This window comes from Pan troglodytes, chromosome 13 (genome assembly GCF_028858775.2).
Source record: "Pan troglodytes isolate AG18354 chromosome 13, NHGRI_mPanTro3-v2.0_pri, whole genome shotgun sequence".
In the NCBI taxonomy this organism is placed as follows: Eukaryota; Metazoa; Chordata; class Mammalia; order Primates; family Hominidae; genus Pan; species Pan troglodytes.
In genome coordinates, this window is record NC_072411.2 from 135,533,996 (window position 1) to 135,555,014 (window position 21,019).

The following is a 21,019-nucleotide window of genomic DNA, read 5'->3' on the forward strand; positions in this document are numbered from 1 at the left end:
CTCCGATGTGATGATCGGAACTCTATTCCCCTCCCCAGCTCCCCACAGATGGGTGGAATGTGTTTCAGGCCCTTCCTTAGAAGAAATGTATTGCTATCACTTCATCTTCCTTAAATTCTGCCGCTTTTACTCCAGTGAAAGGGATTGAGATGAATCTAGAAAGCAGTAAGATTAAAGACACCGCCACATCTGTTCTCTTCTTCTGACCTATCTGCTGACTTTTCTAGATCTATTTCCATGGGGAGCCCATCCCTGTGACCGTGACTGTCACCAATAACACAGAGAAGACCGTGAAGAAGATTAAAGCATTCGGTAGGACCTTCTTCTCAGAAGTAGAGGGCAGAGTCTTCTAGAATTTCTGATCCTGTTTCCTGAGAGGTCACTTCTCTGGTCTGATAAGGCCCTTCTGGGTCCTTGGAACTGGCTACTTGTCTCTGCTGTCATAGGCAGCAGGACTGCGGAGGGAGAAAGGCCTTACAAGTTATCTCATTCAACTTCCTGCCCACTTACGGCTGGTTTTTGTCTTGGAACAAAATTCCTGGCAAGTGATCTCTTTCCATGGTTATGCCTTCCTGGAGGGCCCCACAGTGCTCATCGTGGTTGACAGATGCAGCACACTGTTGTGGGTGAGGCCTCATTTGTGGACTCATGCTGTGGGCTCTGTGATCCCAGCCGGCATCCACAGCAGGGGCTCCTTGTCTACCTTCCCAGGCTTTGTGTGGCTTGAAGGAGGTCCCACATGGAAGCGCTTTGTAAATGGTGAAGTGTGACTGTCTCAGCTCAAATGGCCATCATGTCATGGCTGACCTTCCCATATCCTACAGGGGAGGTGCCTTCTGCCTGTTGTTCCCACACATTAACTAAGCTCAAAAGGCATCAAAGCACAGGGGGTCTTATATAATGGTCTTATTTGGCTCTTTCATGAGGAAGACATGATGGAATGACCTGTGAGGGTAACCTCTAAGTTCACTTTTTAACTCAGACATTCGATGACCAAGACAAAGTTAGACTTATGCATCTTGGGGTGACTGTCCCAGGGCCCAGGACTGAGGATGTGGAACTTCCAGTCCTAAAATGGGCTCTCCCGGGCAAGCCAGGGTGAGCAGTGGCCCTAGGTGTCATATACCACTTTTCCCTGTGAGTCATCACAGATGAGGGTCAGAAATCCTGATGCGTGCAGACTAAGGAATTCTAGACTTTTCCCTCCCTCCCTCCCTCCCTCCCTCCCTCCCTTCCTTCCTTCCTCCCTTTCTTTCACAGTCTCCCTCTGTCACCCAGGCTGGAGTGCAGTGGTGTGATCTCGGCTCACTGCAACCTCCAGCTCCTGGGTTCAAGCCATTCTCCTGCCTCAGCCTCCCAAGTAGCTGGGATTACAGGCGTGCACCAATTTTGCCTGGCTAATTTTGTATTTTCAGTAGAGATGGGGATTTCGCCATGTTGGCCAGGCTGGTTTCAAACCCCTGACCTCAGGTGATCCATCCGCCTCGGCCTCCCAAAGTGCTGGGATTACCGGTGTGAGCCACTGCACCCAGATAGCTGTTAACTTTTTAAAAACAAAATATTAATTGCTTTCTATAGGCTGGGCACTGTACTGCATGCCTTGCACAAATTGTTTCTTTATCCTCAAACTTTGGCTGAGTGCAGTGGTTCACGCCTGTAATCCCAGTACTTTGGGAGGCCAAGGTGGGAGGATCCCTTGAGCCCAGGAGTTCAAGACCAGCCTGGGCAATATAGGGAGACCCTGCCTTTATTTTTTAAAAAAATCCTCAAGCTTAATTTTAAAGGTGATTAAAAGTCATCTTTTTAATCATCACAACGTCCCTATGAGTTAGATGCAATTATTACCCCCATTTTACTGATGGGGAAACTGAGGCTTAGAATAGATAAATAATTCACCCCACAGTTAGTGGCTAAGCCAAGATTGGCACGCAAACAGCCTGGCTCCAGGCCCACCTTCCTATCCACCACGTTCCACCCACCAACCAGTCCTGTACTGCCTCTAGCTAGTCTCTTGGAGGACAGGAAGGACAATGTTCATGAAGTAAGATGGAGGATGTTAGATAGGGCTGAGCAGGGGAAAGGAGGGGTCTCCCAGGAGCTGCAGCCTTAGGGGACATGGGTGGGAGTTGATACAGAGCAGGTTATGGGTGACCAGAAATGGCCTGGAGACAGGACTTCAAAACCCCAGCCTTGAAGCTGAGGGCTGAGAAAGCCTAGCCTTGGAAGTGGAGGGAAACCATCATCAGAGAGGAGAGACCAGCGTGTACCCTGGGAGGCCGCAGGGAATGTGCACGTGTGGGGGGACCAGTGCTGACCACCCGACTCCCGTTTTCCCCTTGCAGTGGAACAGGTGGCCAATGTGGTTCTCTACTCGAGTGATTATTACGTCAAGCCCGTGGCTATGGAGGAAGCGCAGTGAGTAGCTGTTGGGGTTTCCGTTTCCTGGGCGTCTCAGCCTTCTGTGTCAAGTTTCTCGCCGTTTATTGCTGAAGAAGTAACTAGAATGTTCAGCTAGCTCGCCAGCCTTCCACTTCCTTCCTCTTTCTCCCTTCGAGGGCTGCACAGAAAGTTAGCATCTTAGCTCTGCATCTACCACACCCCTCTGTGCCCATCTTACAGGAGTTCTGAGGATTAATGCAAGCCAAAGAATGACGCAGAGGAGAGAAATAAAGACAGAAATATCACCATGGGATCAGCTGGCTTTTTCTATTTATCCCTGGAATGAATTGTTAGGAATTTGATACTATTTCCACCTCCCAGAAGATGGTCAAATGAACTGTCAGCCCAGGCTAGGATTCCCTATCTTTTGATCTCAAATTGAAATCTTATACCAGTGACAACTGGATTAGAATATATCCGTTCTTAGCCTGTTGTTGTGAATGACTTTTCCCCTTTGTTAGAATCAAAAACAAATGAGAATCCTGCCATGGTTCCTTTATGCTGGCCTGAGAGACCTGCCCAGCTTTGCTGTGTGCCACAAAGTCAAATAGATTCATTTAATACATGGCTTGGGGTGGGGGGCGATGATCTCCCACCTCCAGCCCCCCGAGAGGATAGCTCGACCAGGTCTTAACTCTTTGCCTTGCTGGCATGTTCTAAGCACCGTTGTATGTAAAAAATATTATCAGGTTTAGAGGAAGGTTAGGGTAGGGGAGTGATGAAAGACAACTGATTCCTTAAGATAATATAAGGTAATAGATAGATTTTTTTGAGATGGAGTCTCACTCTGTTGCCCAGGCTGGAGTGCAGTGGTGAGATCTCAGCTCACTGCAACCTCCACCACCCAGGTTCGAGCCATTCTCCTGACTCAGTCTCCCAAGTAGCTGGAATTACAGGAGCCCGCCACCACGCCCAGCTAATTTTGTATTTTTTTTTTTTTTGAGACGGAGTTTTGCTCTTGTTGCCCAAGCAGGAGTGCAATGGCGCGATCTTGACTCACTGCAACCTTTGCCTCCTGGGTTCAAGTGATTCTCCTGCCTCAGCCTCCTGAGTAGCTGGGATTACAGGCACACGCCACCACCCCTGGCTAATTTTTTGTATTTTTATTAGAAACGGGGTTTCACCATGTTAGCCAGGCTGGTCTCGAACTCCTGACCTCAGGTGATCTGCCCACCTCGGCCTCCCAAAGTGCTGGGATTACAGGCGTGAGCCACCGTGACTGGCTGATTTTGTATTTTTAGTAGAGACAGGGTTTCACCTGTTGGCCAGGCTGGTCTCAAACTCCTGACCTCAGGTGATCTGCTCGCCTCAGCCTCCCAAAGTGCTGAAATTACAGGCGTGAGCCACCGCACCTGGCCTATATGGGAATATTTAAAAGGCAACTTTAGGAGAAACTATTACTGTTATTCAAAACAGATTCAAACTGTAGGTCTACAAGGGAGGGAGACAGGAAAGAACCACCACTCACTGCCTCCTTTCTGCCAAGATTGGGCTCTGTTCTGCCTTTAGGGGATCCTCGCACATCCCTGTGCCCTGGAGGGGTCTTGGCCCTGGTTCACCTTTCCTCATGTGCTCAGCAACATGGGAGCAAAGGATCCTGGCTGAGTTTTCCCCTAATATGTATTCCATCACCTGGTCCTCTTTCAAAGTGTTGGGTGCATTTTGGGTCAAAGATTCCCAGGAAACTGGAAAGCATTCCAAAGTCCCCCAAAGGCTGGAGGAGCCTGGGAGCTGGACTGGACCATGCTGACAAGTCTGAAGCTAGAGGCCACTCAGAAAGCTGCAGAGCAGGAGCCATCGTCCCAGAGCCCTGTGGCTTCTGGGGCTTTAGTGGGCAGGCTTCCACGGAACCAGGACAGACCTGACTCCCAAGCTGCTCCCCACCATCCAAACCCACATCCTGAAGCTCTGGGGAGTGGCCCCAGGGCCTTGGCATAGTCCTTTGGCAAGCTCTGCACAAACACAAGAAGTCCATCCTCTGAGCCCAACCCCAAGGGCCCTCTTCCTATTCCAGCCATCTTTACAATGCTGTTTCTGCTTTTTTCAATGCTCAAATTACGCTCATTAAGAGAGGTTCCACCAGGACCCAGATGGTAGGATGTGGGCCACCTTGGGCTCTGGCAGATTTCTGTAAAGAGCTTCCTGTAGACACTGGAGGCAGGATAGGGGACAGCTGCTTTTACCTATCCAGGGAAACTTGATTAGGGAAAGGAAGTCCTTTCCCAGAGAGGCAGTTCAGACTTCCAGCTGTCTCAGGACAGCCTTAGAATGGTCCTGATGCTGGCCACACCCCACCTTGTTCTGGCTAGGCACAGGATGGAGGGTGTGCTTCCGGCACGAATGGGCTCTGCTGTCAGAGAGTGTGCAGCCACGTGACTGTGGGCACACTTCCCGTCTGGAAAATGGGGATCTTGGAGCACCTGCTTGGTATGGGGTTGATGAGGGTAAGGTGAGAGTTTTGAGGACAGGCCTTAGCACTCGGCCTGGCACACAGCATGCACGTGAGTGGAGGAGCCAACTCTCCAGCCTCAGAGGCTGCTTCATGATCCTGGCCATGCTGCCGTGTGTCTGCCTGGAGAAACACACATTGCTGTGTCCCCAGCTGGATCCCAGACCCGCCCGTTGGCACAGGGTCTCCGCCATCTGTCAGATGTTGAGAAATCTATACCCCGACTGATGATGAAGATCCAGTAGAGAAAGAGCATGTGCTGCTTTGGACCCAAGCTATTCGGTCTGTGTGATCCACAAATTGTGGGTCCCTGTGTTGCCCCTCTAGACAACTTACCACACAGTCACACTGTGACCCCCTTATAGTGACAGTTTTTGGTGACAAGAGGCTTTCTGGCCTGGACTCGTTGCTGACACCAACCAGAAGGTTCTGCAGGCCACCGTGTGGTTCACAAAGTCTCAGGAGGAGGCTGTGGTCTCTGACTCTCGAGCCAGTTTGTCTCATTAACTCCATAGAACATTCTAGAAATTCAGCAATTCAGAATAGGCTGAGTTGCTTGAAGAAATATCCTCCTGTTGCTGCCAGCCCACCCTGAGATTTCACAAGCACTGTTCTGCTTCTCGTAAGTCAAGTTCCCAGGCTCTTGAACCCACCTTCCCAGGAGGTCCATCAGGGGATGTGGATCCTGGAAAATGCCTAATGTCAAATAGGGGCTCATGGGGTCCACGGCAGCTTTGATGATTATAAATCTCCTCTGTTCTTCTTCCTCTAGAGAAAAAGTGCCGCCAAACAGCACTTTGACCAAGACGCTGACGCTGCTGCCCTTGCTGGCTAACAATCAAGAAAGGAGAGGCATTGCCCTGGATGGGAAAATCAAGCACGAGGACACAAACCTTGCCTCCAGCACCATGTGAGTCCTCGAGGCTCAGGGAATAAGCCCTGGCAGGGCGGGCTGGTGCTGGTCTGCTTCCCTTCACATCACCCTGCTGGGCTCGCAGGCACGCACGTGCAGCATGGTGGTCTGGCGTGTGTAGTGTGGAGTGCATATCTACGGGCCCACACAAGGATCCCACTCTCACCACTGGTGTGATGTGGGGGTTACACCCATGGGCCCTGGAGACAGCTGTGCGCTAACCCCAGCTCTGCTGCTGACCCTGGGAAAACACCTTGAGTTCTCTGAGAACCTCAGTTTTCCTGTTTGTAAAGTGGGGGCGGTAATAGTTCAAGTCTCATAGAGTGGTTATAAAGATTCAGTGAGACAATCCATGTGAAGCGTGGGGCCTGACACACAGAGAGTGCTCCAGGAATGTCAGCTACTGTTTTTAGAAGTGTCACTAGCTAGTGTAGTGCCCTAAGCATGTAAACTGAGTAATGCTCTTGGCTGTGTTCATTCATTCATTCATGCATTCGTCCATTTCCATCAGGAATTGTAAAGAACAGGAGGTCCTAATGACTTTAGATGTCCATTAAATTTAAATGAAATTAAGTACTGATCTGCTGACCCTGACTCAAAGGACGACTGGCTGAATTTGGGCAGCAGATCTAGCGAAGACTATACAGTGAAGTTCCCAAGTCAGCATCCACTGTCCTTCCAAGCCACGCTTTTGCGCTTCCCTTCCCGGGAGCATGTCTGTGGGCTCAAGGCCCACTCACTGCCACCTCCCCATGTGATATGCTGGGGGTTCCCTCTGTGGCCCCAGTAGACCACCTCCGAGGTGATGCCAATGGCCGGGAGACTGGATTGTTTGACCCCATGACTCCGATGCTCAGTAGCTCACACTCTCTGAGACCAAGAGTGGGGAACAGTGAACAATTGGCAGAAAGCAGGTGGAAGTCAAAGGATTTTCTGAGGATAATTGGCCAAGTTACTGTGTTAGATTCTAAAGCACATTCGTGAAGCTCCGGGAGAGAGAATATCAGGGAAACTGAGAGCCTAGATCAATGTATTCAAGGGCGTAGGGATCGCAAGATGAAAAATGATGGCTCACCACACTGTGGGAATGTTTCATGGTGTGTGGACTAGTTTCTAAACATGTACGACTCGGCCGGCCATGATGGCTCACACCTGTAATCCCAGTACTTTAGGAGGCTGAGGCAGGTGGATCACCTAAGGTCAGGAGTTGGAGGCCATCCTGGCCAACATGGTGAAACCCTGTCTCTACTAAAAATACAAAAATTAGCCAGGTGTGGTGGTGGGTGCCTGTAATCTCAGCTACTCGAGAGGCTGAGACAGGAGAATCGCTTGAACCCGGGAGGCGGAGGTTGTGGTGAGTCGAGATCGTGCCATTGCACTCCAGCCTGGTGACAGAGCAAGACTCCATCTCAGAAAAAAAAAAAAACCCAACCAACAAAACAAAAAAATCATTTATGACTCTCCACACCTCCATGAGGAAGGTATATTTATATGCATTTTATGGGTAAGGAAATTGAGGTTGAGCCAGAATGAAAGACTTATCCAAGGTCACTGAATCAGTTAATAGCAGAGCAAAGTCCACTCCACAGCAAATCTCCCAGCCCAGGAAGATGCCAGGGGTTCTGACTTGCAGGGTGTTCTCAGGCACGTGGCAGAGCATGTTCAGTTCAGCAGCTGCTTGGCCCCATTCAGCGCAAGGTAGAGTTAATCTCAGCTGGGAGGAGTAGCTCACACCTGTAATCCCAGCACTTTAGAAGGCCAGAGTGGGCGAATCGCTTGAGCCCAGGAGTTTGAGACCAGCCTGGGCAACATGGCGAAAACCCATATCCACAAAAAATTAAAACATTAGCTGGGCATGGTGGCACGTGCCTGTAGTCCCAGCTATTTGAGAGGCTGAGATGACAGGATAGCTTGAGCCCAGGAGGTCGAGGCTACAGTGACTTATGATCATGCCATTGCACTCCAGCCTAGGTGATAAAATGAGACCCTGTCTCAAAAAAAAAAAAAAAGTCAATCCCAGCAAAGAGGGGGATCTCAAGCTCCTACCCCCTTTTTTCCCTTTGGAGGCATCCTCTGTTCACCAGGTACTTGGCCATACTCCGCAAGTCCAGATAAAGATATTCTGTCCTCTTTTAAAAATTATTTTTATTTTTTTTTGAGATAAGGTCTCAGTCTGTCACCCAGGCTGGAGTGCAGTAGCGCGTTCTTGGCTCACTGCAACCTCCACCTCCCAAGTTCAAGGGATTCTCCTGGCTCAGCCTCCTGAGTAGCTGGGATTAGAGGCTCCCACCACCACGCCTGGCTAATTTTGTACTTTCAATAGAGATGGGGTTTCACCATGTTGTCCAGGCTGGTCTTGAACTTCCTGAACTCAAGCGATCTGCCCGCCTCGGTCTCCCAAAGTGCTGGGATTAAAGGTGTGAGCCACGACCTCCGGCTATTCTGTCCTCTTTTAAATGAGCTCCAGACGCCAGTGAGCCGAAGGAGCTCTCTGGGGAGCACTGTGGTCCTGGAAACACGTGCTTGAGACACCTCCCCTCAGACGTTCCCGAGCTGACATCTTCTTCCAGGCCCAGCACCTGCTGGCCGCCGCCCCAACTCTTTTTCCAGAGCTGTTCCATCCTCCCCTGCCTTCTGCCTGTAGCCTTCAGGTTTCTTGGGCTTTTTTTCTATCATTATTTACATGATTTTTGTTAGCATTTCATGATTTTTTTCATATCTTAATTCCTGTTATTGGACATCCTGGAGTACTCATGTCCTCCGCGTTGGATCCCACGCGATAAGCATCTGTGATGAAATGCCCGGCACAGTGCCTGCCAGATAGTAGGACTTCAGTACGTATTAGTGGGATCTGGAATGACATTTCTGTCAAGGAACGTCACATTGCACTGTCTTTGGGGCACATCTGAGGGTCTCGCACATCCTGCTCATTCACTTAAACATTGACAGCTCTCACTTGGTGCCAGGTCTGATGCTGGGTGCTGGGGACACACAGCTGGATATCTTGGAAGGCAGGAGAGAAGGAGGGGGCATTCTGGTGCAGGGTTGTGTTGGCAAGACTGGCGCGGGGGGCGCTGGGACACAGCTGGGGGTGAAGTAGCAAAGGCAGGCCAGGGCAGCTCACAGGCTGCTTCTGAGGCTGAACCTGCAGATGGCCACAGAGCTCAGAGAAGGGGCCTGGCACGTGGGAGATGAGTTACTGAGATAATCCAGGCAGGCAAAGCCTGCTGGAGGACTTGGGGACTTGCAGTTTTGGCAAGTGGTAGGAGGGAGTTGCTGAGGATGACCGGGGGATGTGCATCTATAGAGGTCAAGCACAGAGAAGGGGGTTGCATGCTCTGCCCTCTGGGAACTTCCAGAGGAGAAGACACAGGAATTCCTCCAGTGCATGCAAGGAGTCCCCATACCCACTCCCCAAGTACATGAACTTCTAGGACTTTGGAAGCTCAGTGAGTTCACCAGTCCCTGGAGAACCTCCATGACGGCATGCCTGCCTCGAACGGAAAGGCTGCCCATCTGCTCTTCACCCTCCTCTGCTCTCCATCATTCTCCTTTTCCCTTCTGTTTGGGCAGCATTAAGGAGGGCATAGACCGGACCGTCCTGGGGATCCTGGTGTCTTACCAGATCAAGGTGAAGCTCACAGTGTCAGGGTAAGTGTCCCGGCACCAACCCTCGGGCTGCTCTGTCCTGGTCTTAGATGGTCTGAACTTTTCCTTTCCTGAATGACTGGGAGACAGAAAGCAAGGAAAGGCCCATAGCTTCTACCAAGGATTAGCAAGTAGAGCTTGGGAGAGATTCTGTTTGTCTAGTACCATGCTTCTGTCTGATAAAATGTCAGGTGGGAAAGGGTGGAGAAGCAGACTCTGAAATGTGTGCACTCTTAGCGCCACTTTGCAAAAATACGTGTGCATATGTGCATGTGGTAGAAGCTGATGTGCAAGAATGAGGATTAGTCAAATGTTATCCTTCAGGAAAGAATAACTGCTGTGAAAGAACTCTCAGTAAATCTTCATGTTTTTGCATCTTAGAAGGTATCCATCCATAAAGTGGGGACTTTCCCCTGCCCTCTCACACATGTAATCACAGGGCACAGGAGTCTTCTTTTCATACAAGAGTGCCAATATCTCAGAGTTTTAAGGGAACAGGTTTCCACTTTCATTTTCATGTGAAGCCAATTTCTTCCATTTGTTTAATCTTACCAAAAGGGAAAAACTTGAATTCTCATTTTCGTTTCAAATTCCATTGCCAAAGGCTCTGGCCTTTTACCTGGATGAGCCTCGGGTAGTTCTGCCATCAAAGGCAAGTCTGTGCCTAGGTTCATACTTCTAAGTAGTAAAGAATTCCCTTGAGTAAAATAAGGGTTTAAAAAAAGAGTTTCCCAAATTTCTAACAAAGTAGAACATGGGTCTATTTTGCATTTTTCGTTAGCATAGTGTTTTTTTTTTTTTTTTTTTTCACTGTGGATAGTGCATAAAAGGATCTAAAAACAGGGTGGAGTTTCTTTTAGCAGTCAAGGAAAGCAACGAGCAGGTATTTCACAATGACCTCTTGTGACTTATCTTGAATGTTAGGGCTTGACTTTTTTTTTTTTTTTTTTTTTTTGAGATGTAATCTCACTCTGGAGTGCAGTGGCATGACCTCGGCTCACTGTAACCTCCACCTCCCAGGTTCAAGTGATTCTCCTGCCTCAGCTTCTGAGTAGCTGGGATTACAGGTGCCCACCACCATGCCTGGCTAATTTTTGTATTTTTAGTAGAGACGGGGTTTCACCATGTTAGCCAGGCTGGTCTCGAACTTCTGACCTCAAGTGATCTGCCCACCTCAGCCTCCCAAAGTGCTGGATTACAGGTGTGAGCCACCGTGCCCAGCCAACTTTTTTTTTTTTGAGACGGAGTCTTATTCTGTCACCCAGGCTGGAGTACAGTGGCATGATCTCAGCTCACTGCAACCTCCACCTCCCAGGTTCAAGCAATTCCCCTGCCTCAGCCTCCCGAGTAGCTAAGATTACAGGCGCCTGCCACCATGCCCGGCTAATTTTTGTATTTTTAGTAGAGATGGGGTTTTACCACGTTGGTCAGGCTGGTCTGGAACTCATGACCTCAAGTGATCCGCCCACCTCGGCCTCCCAAAGTGCTGGGATTACAGGTATGATCCCCCATGCCCGGCCTTTTTAAACTAATCATCTTGAGAAAGAGATGAAGTCACAGGTAATGAAGTTGAACATTAAGGGATGGGAAGACCCTGGACGTTGTGAGTTCGGGTGCAAGGGCCATGAGAGCTGGGCTGTGTCCTGCCTCTGAATCATGGGAAAGGGTCGTGTTACCACTGTGACAGTTAACGACAGGCGTTTGTTTGTGTTTTCTAGCTTTCTGGGAGAGCTCACCTCCAGGTAAGCCTGTTCACCTTCCTTGTTTGATTGTTTCTCAAGATATCAAAGGCAGCGAACTTGGGGCTCCAAAACGGTTTCTGATGAAAGCTGCTTTCTGGACAGTTGTGCTCAGAGGTGTTAGGAATGATGCTTTGCCTTCGGATGCATCACAGAACCGTGGCTCATAGGCGTTTCTTTGGGACCAGATTTCTTTGGGACCATAGCTAGACCTATGCCTGGGTAAGGACACACACATACACACCCAGAAAACTGGCACACTCCATGCAGCCAGCTTGTGTGTGTGTGTTTGTATGGGGTAAAATACACATAACATAAATTTTACCATTATATTGATTTATTTATTTTATTTTTTGAGATGTAGTCTCACTCTGTTGCCCAGCCTGGAGTGCAGTGACGTGATCTCGGCTCACTGTGACCTCCACTTCCTGGGTTCAGGCAATCCTCCCGCCTCAGCCTCCTGAGTAGCTGAGATTACAAGCGTGTGCCACAACACCTGGCTAATTTTTGTATTTTTAGTAGAGACGGGGTTTCCCCATGTTGGCCAGGCTGGTCTCGAACTCCTGACCTCCAGTGATCATCCTGCCTTGGCTTCCCAAAGTGCTGGGATTACAGATATGAGCCACCACACCTGGCAAATTTTACCATTTTAACCGTTTTATTTTATTTTATTTTATTTTATTTTGAGACAGAGTCTTGCTCTGTTGCCCAGGCTCGAGTGCAGTGGCATGATCTTGGCTCAGTGCAACCTCTGCCTCCTTGGTTCAAGCAATTCTCCTGCCTCAGCATCCTGAGTAGCTGGGATTACAGGTGCACGCCACTATGCCTGACTAAGAGCTGAGATAATGCAGTACATAACCTCAATGCCTGTCTCAAATGTTTCTTAACTTGCTGCTGCTTCATGCATAATTTAAAAGGCAGCTGTCACTATTTGCAATACCAAAAGGTAGAAACAACCCAAATGTCCACCAACAGATGAATGGGATAAACAAAATGTGGTATATTCATGCAATGGAATATTACTGAGCCATAAAAAGGAATGGAGTACTAGTACATGCTACAACATGGATAAACCTTATACTAATAACACTACGCTAAGTGAAAGAAACCAATAACAAAAGGCCACATATTGTATGAATCCATTTACACACAATATCCAGAACAGGCAAATCTATAGAGATAGAGAACAGATTAGTGGTTATGCCAGGGACTATAGGGAGGGAAAATGAGAGTGACTGGTTAAGGGGGATGAGATTTTCTTTTTGGGTAATAAAGATGTTCTAGAACTAGATAGTGTTGATGGTTGCATAACAGCGTAAATGTATTTAATGCCACCGAATTGTGCACTTTAAAATGGTGAAGCTGGGCAGGGTGGCTCATGCCTATAATCCTAGCACTTTGAGAGGCTGAGGCAGGTGGATCACTTGAGATCAGGAGTTCAAGACCAGCCTGGGCAACATGGTGAAACCCCATCTCTACTTTTTAAAAATACAAAAATTAGCCAGGCCATGGTGGCATGCATTTGCAGTCCCAGCTACTCGGGAGGCTGAGATAGGAGAATTGCATGAACCCAGGAGGTGGAGGTTGCAGTGAGCCGAGATTGCGCCACTGCACTCCAGCCTGGGCGACAGAGCGAGACTCCATCTCAAAAAAAAAAAAAAAAAAGTTCCCACTGCATTGTCTTTCAGCTTGGGCCTGGGGATCTTTTGTGACTCTCCGCAGCCATAGGTCTTTGCTGTGTTACTTACAATTGTGTGTATGTGTGTTCACACCAATCTTCATTCTTTTTTTCTAGTGAAGTCGCCACTGAGGTCCCATTCCGCCTCATGCACCCTCAGCCTGAGGACCCAGGTCAGTTATGTCCTTTTTTAGCTTTCTTTAATTATTTGCTACTTGCAGATTTATTGTTGATGTATTTCTAGTCTTTCTTGACCGCATCTCAGAGCATGGGAGTGGCCAGGTGTAAGAGATTCCATGTGATCTACAAGGTGAATAGTCTGGGGGGAAGGGAGGGCCCATCTGTTCAGCGCTGAGCCGGGTAGATTATCCACCTTCAGCTGGAGTCTGCAAGATGTAGCATCCTTGCTCTTGGACAGGGACAATCTCGTGAGGTTTTATCATGAATGATTTAAGAGCAGAAGCTCTGCTGTCAACAGACCTGGATTTAGAATTAAAGATGATTTAGGTAAAAACTTAATTTGAGAGCATGAGGATTTTGCATTTCATTTGGAAACAAAAGGCCTCATGTTTCATTTGAAAGCATTAACAGACATTTAAAAGAAGATAATTTTTTTTTTTTGAGACGGAGTCTCACTCTGTCACCCAGTCTGGAGTGCAGTGGTGTGATCAAGCTTACTACAGCCTCAACCTCCTGGGCTCAACCCACCCTCCTACCTCAGCTTCTGAAGTAGCTGGAACTACAGGCATACCACCACCCTCAGCTAATGTTTTTGATTTTTAGTAGAGATGAGGTCTTGCCATGTTGCTCAGGCTAGTCTTGAACTCCTGAGCTCAAGTGATCTTTCTGCCTCATCCTCCCAAAGTGCTGGGGTTATAGGCATGAGCCACCGCACCTGGCTGAAGATAACTGTTTTTTTTGGGTTTTTTTTTTTTTTTTTTTTTTTTTTTTCTGAGATGGAGTCTCTGTCACCCAGCTGGAGTGCAGTGGCACAACCTTGGCTCACTGCAACCTCTGCCTCCCGGGTTCAAGTGATTCTCGTGCCTCAGCCTCCTGAATAGCTGGGATTACAGGCACCTGCCACCCCACCTGGCTAATTTTTGTATTTTTAGTAGAGACGGGGTTTCGCCATGTCGGCCAGGCTAGTTTTGAACTCCTGACCTCAGGTGATCCACCCGCCTCAGCCTCCCAAAGTGCTGGGATTACAGGCGTGAGTCACGGCGCCCGGCCTGAAGATAACTATTTTTGACAGTGGCAGTTATGGTAAGAATACAGAAAATACTAGAAAAGAGGGTCAGGCTGGGTTCCTGACACCTCAGCTCATTTGAATTATAAATCTACTGGCTCTTGTATGGATGCGAAATGATGCAATAGTTGTATGACTCTGAAAACATATAAAAACCAGTAGACTGTCGACTGTGAAAAGGTAAATTGTATGATATATGAATTTGATCTCAATCATTCTCTTTCTAAAAAGGTAAATGAAGCAGCAAAAATAATATAGGTGAAATCTCAGAAATTCTGAAGAAACATTCTCTGCATTGAGGCAGCTTAGTTGATGGGAAAGAAAAACAGATCTGTCTAAAGGAGAACTCTCCATAGGTATAGGAATAAGGGATATTTTAAGTAAAAGTGGTATAAACAAGCAGGGTTTATTTTTCTCATACTTTACAAATAGCTTTTCTATATTGGTAGTGAAATGCCGTTTAAACATTAGAATGAGCCCCCACTATTCATTTTAGGTTTTGTCTCAACAGTACTTTGTTTCAAAATAGCTCTTCCAAATATTTTGCATTCAGACCCTCAATGAACTTTTCCAAAACTGTCCCTTGGAGAAAAATGTAGTCTAGCTATATGTTTTCAATTCATTTATGCTTGTGTCATTAAAATATTACTTTTTAATGGTGTGAGATTAAGATGCTTTCTGGTTCCTTTCAAGGACATTAAAAAGATAGTCACTTGAGGAGATGTCATAGTTTATGTTGGGTTGTTTTCTGGAACTTTGAGTAGACTTTATGCCTTAATTTTTTTTTGAGACATAGTCTCATTCTGTCACCCAGGCTAGAGTGCAGTGGCATGATCTCGGTTCACTGCAACCTCCGCCTCCCGAGTTCAAGTGATTCTCCTGTCTCAACCTCCCGAGTAGCTGGGATTACTGGCAGGCGCCAGCACGCCTGGCTAATTTTTGTATTTTTAGTAGAGATGGGTTTTCACCATGTTGGCCAGGCTGGTCTCAAACTCTTGGCCTCAGATGATCTGCCCGCCTCAGCCCTCCAAAGTGCTGGGATTACAGGCGTGAGCCACCGTGCCCGGCCTGACTTAATTTTTAAAAATTCTTTTCCATATACAACTTTCACGTTCCAGTCATTATGGCCTTAACAGTGAACATATCACAATGTCAGGATGAAACAATGATCTTTTGTACTGTGAGATTTCTGGGAGCAAAGGTTAAGACAAATCACCCCATGGTTACAAAATTCTGATTTCTAGAGATATGAGATAGATATGAGATAGATGAGATTTCTAGAGATAAATGTCATCTCTCCTGTCTTCTCTGCCTAGTTCTCGGCTCCCTGAGTCTAGGCTGGTAGGATTCTAAGCAGAGAAAGCATAAGCTATATGTAGTTAAGCCCTGCTGGAGCCTGGGGACCAAGTAATTTGTGTGTAATAAGTGCTGTGACATGCTACCAAGTTTTTATTGTCCCCTGTCAAGGGCATCTTTACTGAATCCGAAGATGCTGATTTGATTCTTCCTTGTTGTCTACCTCTGCAAGGCTGATGGTCCCGCTTAGTGTCATTTCTTCACTGAGCACTGTGGGCCGCAGGGTATTTCTTGCCCAGGGGATGTTTTGACAAGCTAGCCTCTCTAGGGCCCCTGTACGTAGCGACCCTCATAGACACTCCCTCCCAGTGCTGGCTTCCAGGTGGGCACCAGAGGCGAGAGTAGGGACTCACCATCAAATCGCCGCTGTGCTCCCCAAAACTAGGTGGGCAGAAAGCTAAAAAAGTACAAAAACCATTCAAATTAATAGCAGTTAGTCTGGGGATACAACACATGTGAAAACATAACTCAACAACAACAAAATCAATATGTTAACAGAAATTGAAAACTTTGCGGCTGGGGGTTGGTCCTCAAGCTTTAATGCACACCCTAACCCTGGGGTGCTGGTGAATGTCAAGTCCCAGGTCTCAGGCCTCTGAAGCCTGACAGATGGAGGTGCCAGGGTGCACATGCTCACGGCACCCTGGCGACCCTGACCTCAATGGGGTCCAGAGGACATGGAAGGAGAAATACTTTGAAAGGCGAAGCAACTGGCTGGGCAGGGAGGCCAAGGCGGGCGGATCACTTGAGGTCAGGAGTTCGAGACCAGCCTGGCCAACACGGTGACACCCCGTCTCTACTAAAAATACAAAAATTAGCCAGGCATGGTGGTGGGTGCCTGTAATCCCAGCTACTTGGGAGGTTAAGACAGGAGAATCACTTGAACCTGGGAGACGGAGGTTGCAGTGAGCCGAGATTGTGCCACTTCACTCCAGCCTGGGCAACAGAGCAAGATGCCATCTCAAATAAATAAGAAAGGAGAAGCGACATCAGAGGGGGCAAGGCTGATCAGGGAAAGCATCCTAGAGGTGAGACTGGGGGGGTTTCATGTGAGGAGGTGAAGGCTGTGGCACATTGTAAAGGAAGCAGTGATTTAAAATGCAAGGAGAGGCCGGGCGCAGTGGCTCACGCCTGTAATCCCAGCACTTGGGAGGCTGAGGCGGGCAGATCACTTGAGGTCAGGAGTTTGAGACCAGCCTGGCCAACATACTTGAAACCCCTTCTCTACTAAAGATACAAAAATTAGCCAGGCATAATGGCGCGTGCCTGTAATCCCAGCTACTTGGGAGCCTGAGGCACGAGAAACTCTTGAAACCAGGAGGCAAAGGTTGCAGTGAGCAGAGATTGTGCCACTGCATTCCAGCCTGGGTGACAGAGAGAGACAGTCTCAAATAAAATAAAATAAAATAAAATAAAATAAAATAAAATAAAATAATAAAATAAAATAAAATAAAATAAAATAAATAAAATGCAAGGAGAAAAGCTGTTCCAGTGGGAAAGGCAGGGAGGCAGGAATTACACGCAGTGATCATGAACTACATGTATCTAGGCCTTATCTCTCAAATTGTAAAGTCACCTAAAAGGTAGACATTTTCTAGGTACAGCTATGATATAGAATTTATACTAACAAATGTCTCTCTCTCCCTCTTCCCTGCCTCCCTTTTATTCCATGCTTACAGCTAAGGAAAGGTGAGTGAGCCTCTTGAATGTGGCCCTGATTTGTCCTATGCTCTGGGACCTTCTCCTCCAGCACAAAACCCTCTTTGAGTCTTTGCACATATCCCAAGCTCTCCTGCCGGCTCAGGAGGCACATCTGCTACTTCCCGTCTGCTCCCTAGTGCTTACGGCAGGCACGCACCATTACACTGGGTGTGCTTGCTCACTCTGCGCGTGCCTTTGTTTTCTCCCATTGGTGCTAGTTAAAGGAATTTTAAACGAAGCCTTGAGGAAAATGGCGTGCCCCCATGTTCTATCATGGGGAAAACCTTGATCAGTTGCAAAAAGATCAAGGATCTTGTTTCAGTTTCAGCTTCAAAGGGCATGCAATGATCAAAATGTTGTTTGTTTTATTTTAGTTATCAGGATGCAAATTTAGTTTTTGAGGAGTTTGCTCGCCATAATCTGAAAGATGCAGGAGAAGCTGAGGAGGGGAAGAGAGACAAGAATGACATTGATGAGTGAAGATGTCGGCTCAGGATGCCGGAAAATGACCTGTAGTTACCAGTGCAACAAGCAAAGCCCCACAGTTTAGTCCTTTGGAGTTATGCTGCGTATGAAAGGATGAGTCTTCTTCCGAGAAATAAAGCTTGTTTGTTCTCCCCTGGGTCATGAGTTGGTTGATTTGTTGGGGAGGCTGAGTTGATGACATGACACAAGCTGCCACCATTAGAGTCCCTGGAGTGGGAGGGTTGGGGAGAGGGAGGCCAGCCTCTCACGGAAGGGCTCACCACTCCCATGAGGGAGAGAAGGTGTCTGGAAATCAATGTGCTCACCAGGTGGGGCCCTCGGTGTGTCCAGGGGCTTTCCTAGGAGTCCCAGTCTGAGCTGTTTCTCTGGAAACAGTGCCTTCCCATCTGTCCGTCTGTCCTTCCTTCCTTCCTTCCTTTATTCCTCCCTCCCTCCCTTCCTTCCTTCGTTTCGCTCTTGTTGCCCAGGCTGGAGTGCTGTGGCGTGATCTCAGCTCACTGCAAGTTCCGCCTCCCGGGTTCACGCCATTCTCCTGCCTCAGCCTCCTGAGTAGCTGGGATTACAGGCGTGTGCCACCACGCCCGCCTAATTTTTTGTATTTTTATTAGAGACAGGGTTTCACCATGTTAGCCAGGCTGGTCTCAAACTGCTGACCTCAGGTGATCCACCCACCTTAGCCTCCCAAAGTGCTGGGATTACAGGCGTGAGCCACTGCGCCTGGCCACCAGTGTATGTTTCTAATTACCTGAGCAGTCCCAACTTCCAGGCCCCTAAAGAGCCTCCTAAGTTAAACAGGGCAGAGAACATCTGTGGACAAAACTACTCTTGGTTAATGATTCAACTTTTGGGTCCAGGTGTCTGTTTGAGCTTTGGGTTGTTGGTAAAGTTCTATTCAATGCAAGAAACAAAATCAGATTTGGTTAAATTAAGGTGGGGAGAAGGAATGTAGTGGGAGGACCCCGGTGTGATCAGAGAACTGAAGGACGAACCTGAGCTGCCGCACCTGGGGTAAGCAGGAATCAGAGAAGCTTCAGGGGTCGGGGACCCACTCTCCAGGGCGGCTCTTCATGCAGCTCAGCACCATACATTCCCAGCTCTGCGTCTCTTGGTCCCAGTGGGCGGTTATTGGGAAGGAGAATCCAACTGGCTCAGCTTTGGCTGGGAGGATCAACACCCCGTGGTCAGCGATGGCAGAGCCCAGCCCTGGAGATGGAGAGTCCCAGAAAAAGGGGTTGATTGTGAGTCACATGGGCTTACTTACAGCGTGCTTCACTGAGACTGGGCGTGAGAGGCATAGGGGAGAGCACTCTGGGTGTCAGGGAGGAAGGTGAACTGCAGGTGGAGGAGGGATAATAGAGGTGATACCAGGGCCTTTCCTTTGTGGGGTCCCTTCCTGCCCTGAGGTACCCACCGGGCCTGCTGCTGATGGCACAGATACTGAACAGGCTCATGGTGGCCAAGGAGGGGATGGAGATGCATAGGCTCTGGTCCATCTCTGGTCCATGCTTTAAGGGAGCAGGGTAAAGGGGGGTTGGAGATTCCTCCACAGTTCAACCCACTCACAGAAGGCGGAGGGTGAGTGGGAGGGGTTCTAGATGGGGAGTACACGTGGATCAGGCTTCTGGGATGGAACATGGCGACAGAGGGCTGGTCAGGGCATGGGTTCCATACACATGAAGGTTCCCAACATCTGGGGTTGTTCAGCAGGATTCCAGCTGTTTGGGTCCTGGAGATTGGGATTTAGATGAGGAGGCTCCACTTGGGAAGCTTGGATGGGATCCCAGACAAAGCGAGGTGTGGACCCGTGTGCTGACTCACGCATCCTGGCATTGGGAGGAGGATTTATAATACACGAGACTACAGGTGGAAGATTGGTCCTTCAGGCTGTGGGTTAGCAGGATCAGACACAGTCCCTCGTTCTTTTTCTCTCTATGCTAAGGTAATGGTGCACGACCATTTCAACCCATGCTCCCCTCAGGGCACGCAGACAAGGGATGGCCAGGGTGACACACTCCTCTGAGGATTCCCAAAGCTGTTCCCCATTGCACTGAGCCCTTCCCCTGTCCTCTGCCACAGCACACAGGCTGCTGTGTTTAGCTCCTGCTAGAGCTCTTGGGCTAGCCCAGGGCCTGGGATTCTGCCCTGTGGTGCCTGGTGAGAGGACCAGCCCGTTGGTTCCTGCATTGCTTGACCCCAGGACATCCTAAGTCAGGGTGGACGATAATAAGCCCGACCTTTGGAACTATGTGGGTGAGGGAGCTGGAGGGAAGGGCTGGGAGACCAATCCCTGGAGAGCAGAGGTCAGCACAGCCCTTACCTCCTAGTTATTTTGGTGCCAAAATGTCTCGATACGCCCTCCAGGTGCTGGCTTGTTTATGGCCTGCAGCTGGCCACGCTGGGGAGGGAGTTGCGGGAGGAAGCGAGCAGCCAGCTGCCCTGAGCAGAAAGTGGAAGCTTGGCTCAGCTCAGCCTGCACATGTGTGGGGCTGTCTACTGGCATGTAGTGTCCCTTGGTATCAGGAGGCAGGAAGTCTATGTGCAGGTTGAATGTGTGGTCCAGAGTTTTTGGGACAGATGCAGTGCAAGAAACGGGGTACAGAGCAGTTGAAGGTGCTGCATGGAGAAAGTTCTGCAACCAGCAATGAAGGGCTGGAGAAGGGGGATCCCTGCCGTTGATGGAGTGCCTACCTTGTGCCAAGTACTTCACATCTGACATGTAACCATTTCAGTAGTACTTATAAATCAGTAGCATTATTCATATTTCTTAGATGAGGAAACTGCGGTTCAGAGAGGTTATGTACCTTACACAAGGTCACACAGCTAGTGAGAGTCAAGGCTTGAATGCTGGTGTCCCTTAGTCTATAACTAGACCTTTGCCCACTGTATGGTGCTGAATGGAAGTAGGAGAGTTTGGTGGAGTGGGGGGAGGGAGATTAGCATTTAGGATTCAACAACAACTGCCCTTGGCCCTTGCTATTTTTTTTTCCATTGAAATTTTCAGGCTGGGCGAGGTGGCTCATGCCTGTAATCCCAGGACTTTGGGAGGCTGAGGCGGGCAGATCATGAGGTCAGGAGTTCAAGACCAGCCTGGCCAACATGGAGAAACCCCGTTTCTACTAAAAATACAAAAAATTAGCTGGGCATAGTGACAGGTGCCTGTAGTCGCAGCTACTCAGGAGGCTGAGGCAGGAGAATCGCTGGAACCCAAGAGGTGGAGGTTGTAGTGAGCCCAGACTGTGCCATTGCATTCCAGCCTGGGCAACAGAGAGAGACTCCATCTCAAAAAGAAAAAAAAAAAAAGAAATTTTCATTGAGAGAATTGCACATTCACATGCAGTTGTAAGGGGTAATACGGAGAGACCCC

General features: G+C 48.6%; 1 protein-coding gene across 2 annotated transcripts in view; it reads left to right on the forward strand.

The window, feature by feature from the left end:
- Positions 1 to 17,791, forward strand: part of SAG (S-antigen visual arrestin) — a 42,664-nt gene extending 24,873 nt beyond the window's left edge. Inside the window, exons 8-15 of one of the 2 annotated variants that reach the window (XM_009444580.4) lie at positions 228 to 312; positions 2,343 to 2,415; positions 5,661 to 5,798; positions 9,375 to 9,452; positions 11,168 to 11,191; positions 12,984 to 13,039; positions 17,148 to 17,157; positions 17,544 to 17,734. In XM_009444580.4, coding sequence (XP_009442855.1) covers positions 228 to 312; positions 2,343 to 2,415; positions 5,661 to 5,798; positions 9,375 to 9,452; positions 11,168 to 11,191; positions 12,984 to 13,039; positions 17,148 to 17,157; positions 17,544 to 17,649 — 570 coding nt within the window. In that variant the 3' untranslated portion in view covers positions 17,650 to 17,734. Of the gene's footprint in view, positions 1 to 227; positions 313 to 2,342; positions 2,416 to 5,660; positions 5,799 to 9,374; positions 9,453 to 11,167; positions 11,192 to 12,983; positions 13,040 to 17,147; positions 17,158 to 17,543 lie in introns of both variants that reach the window. The other variant, XM_016950730.3, reaches the window with a different exon arrangement.
- The last annotated feature ends 3,228 nt before the right edge of the window (positions 17,792 to 21,019 follow it).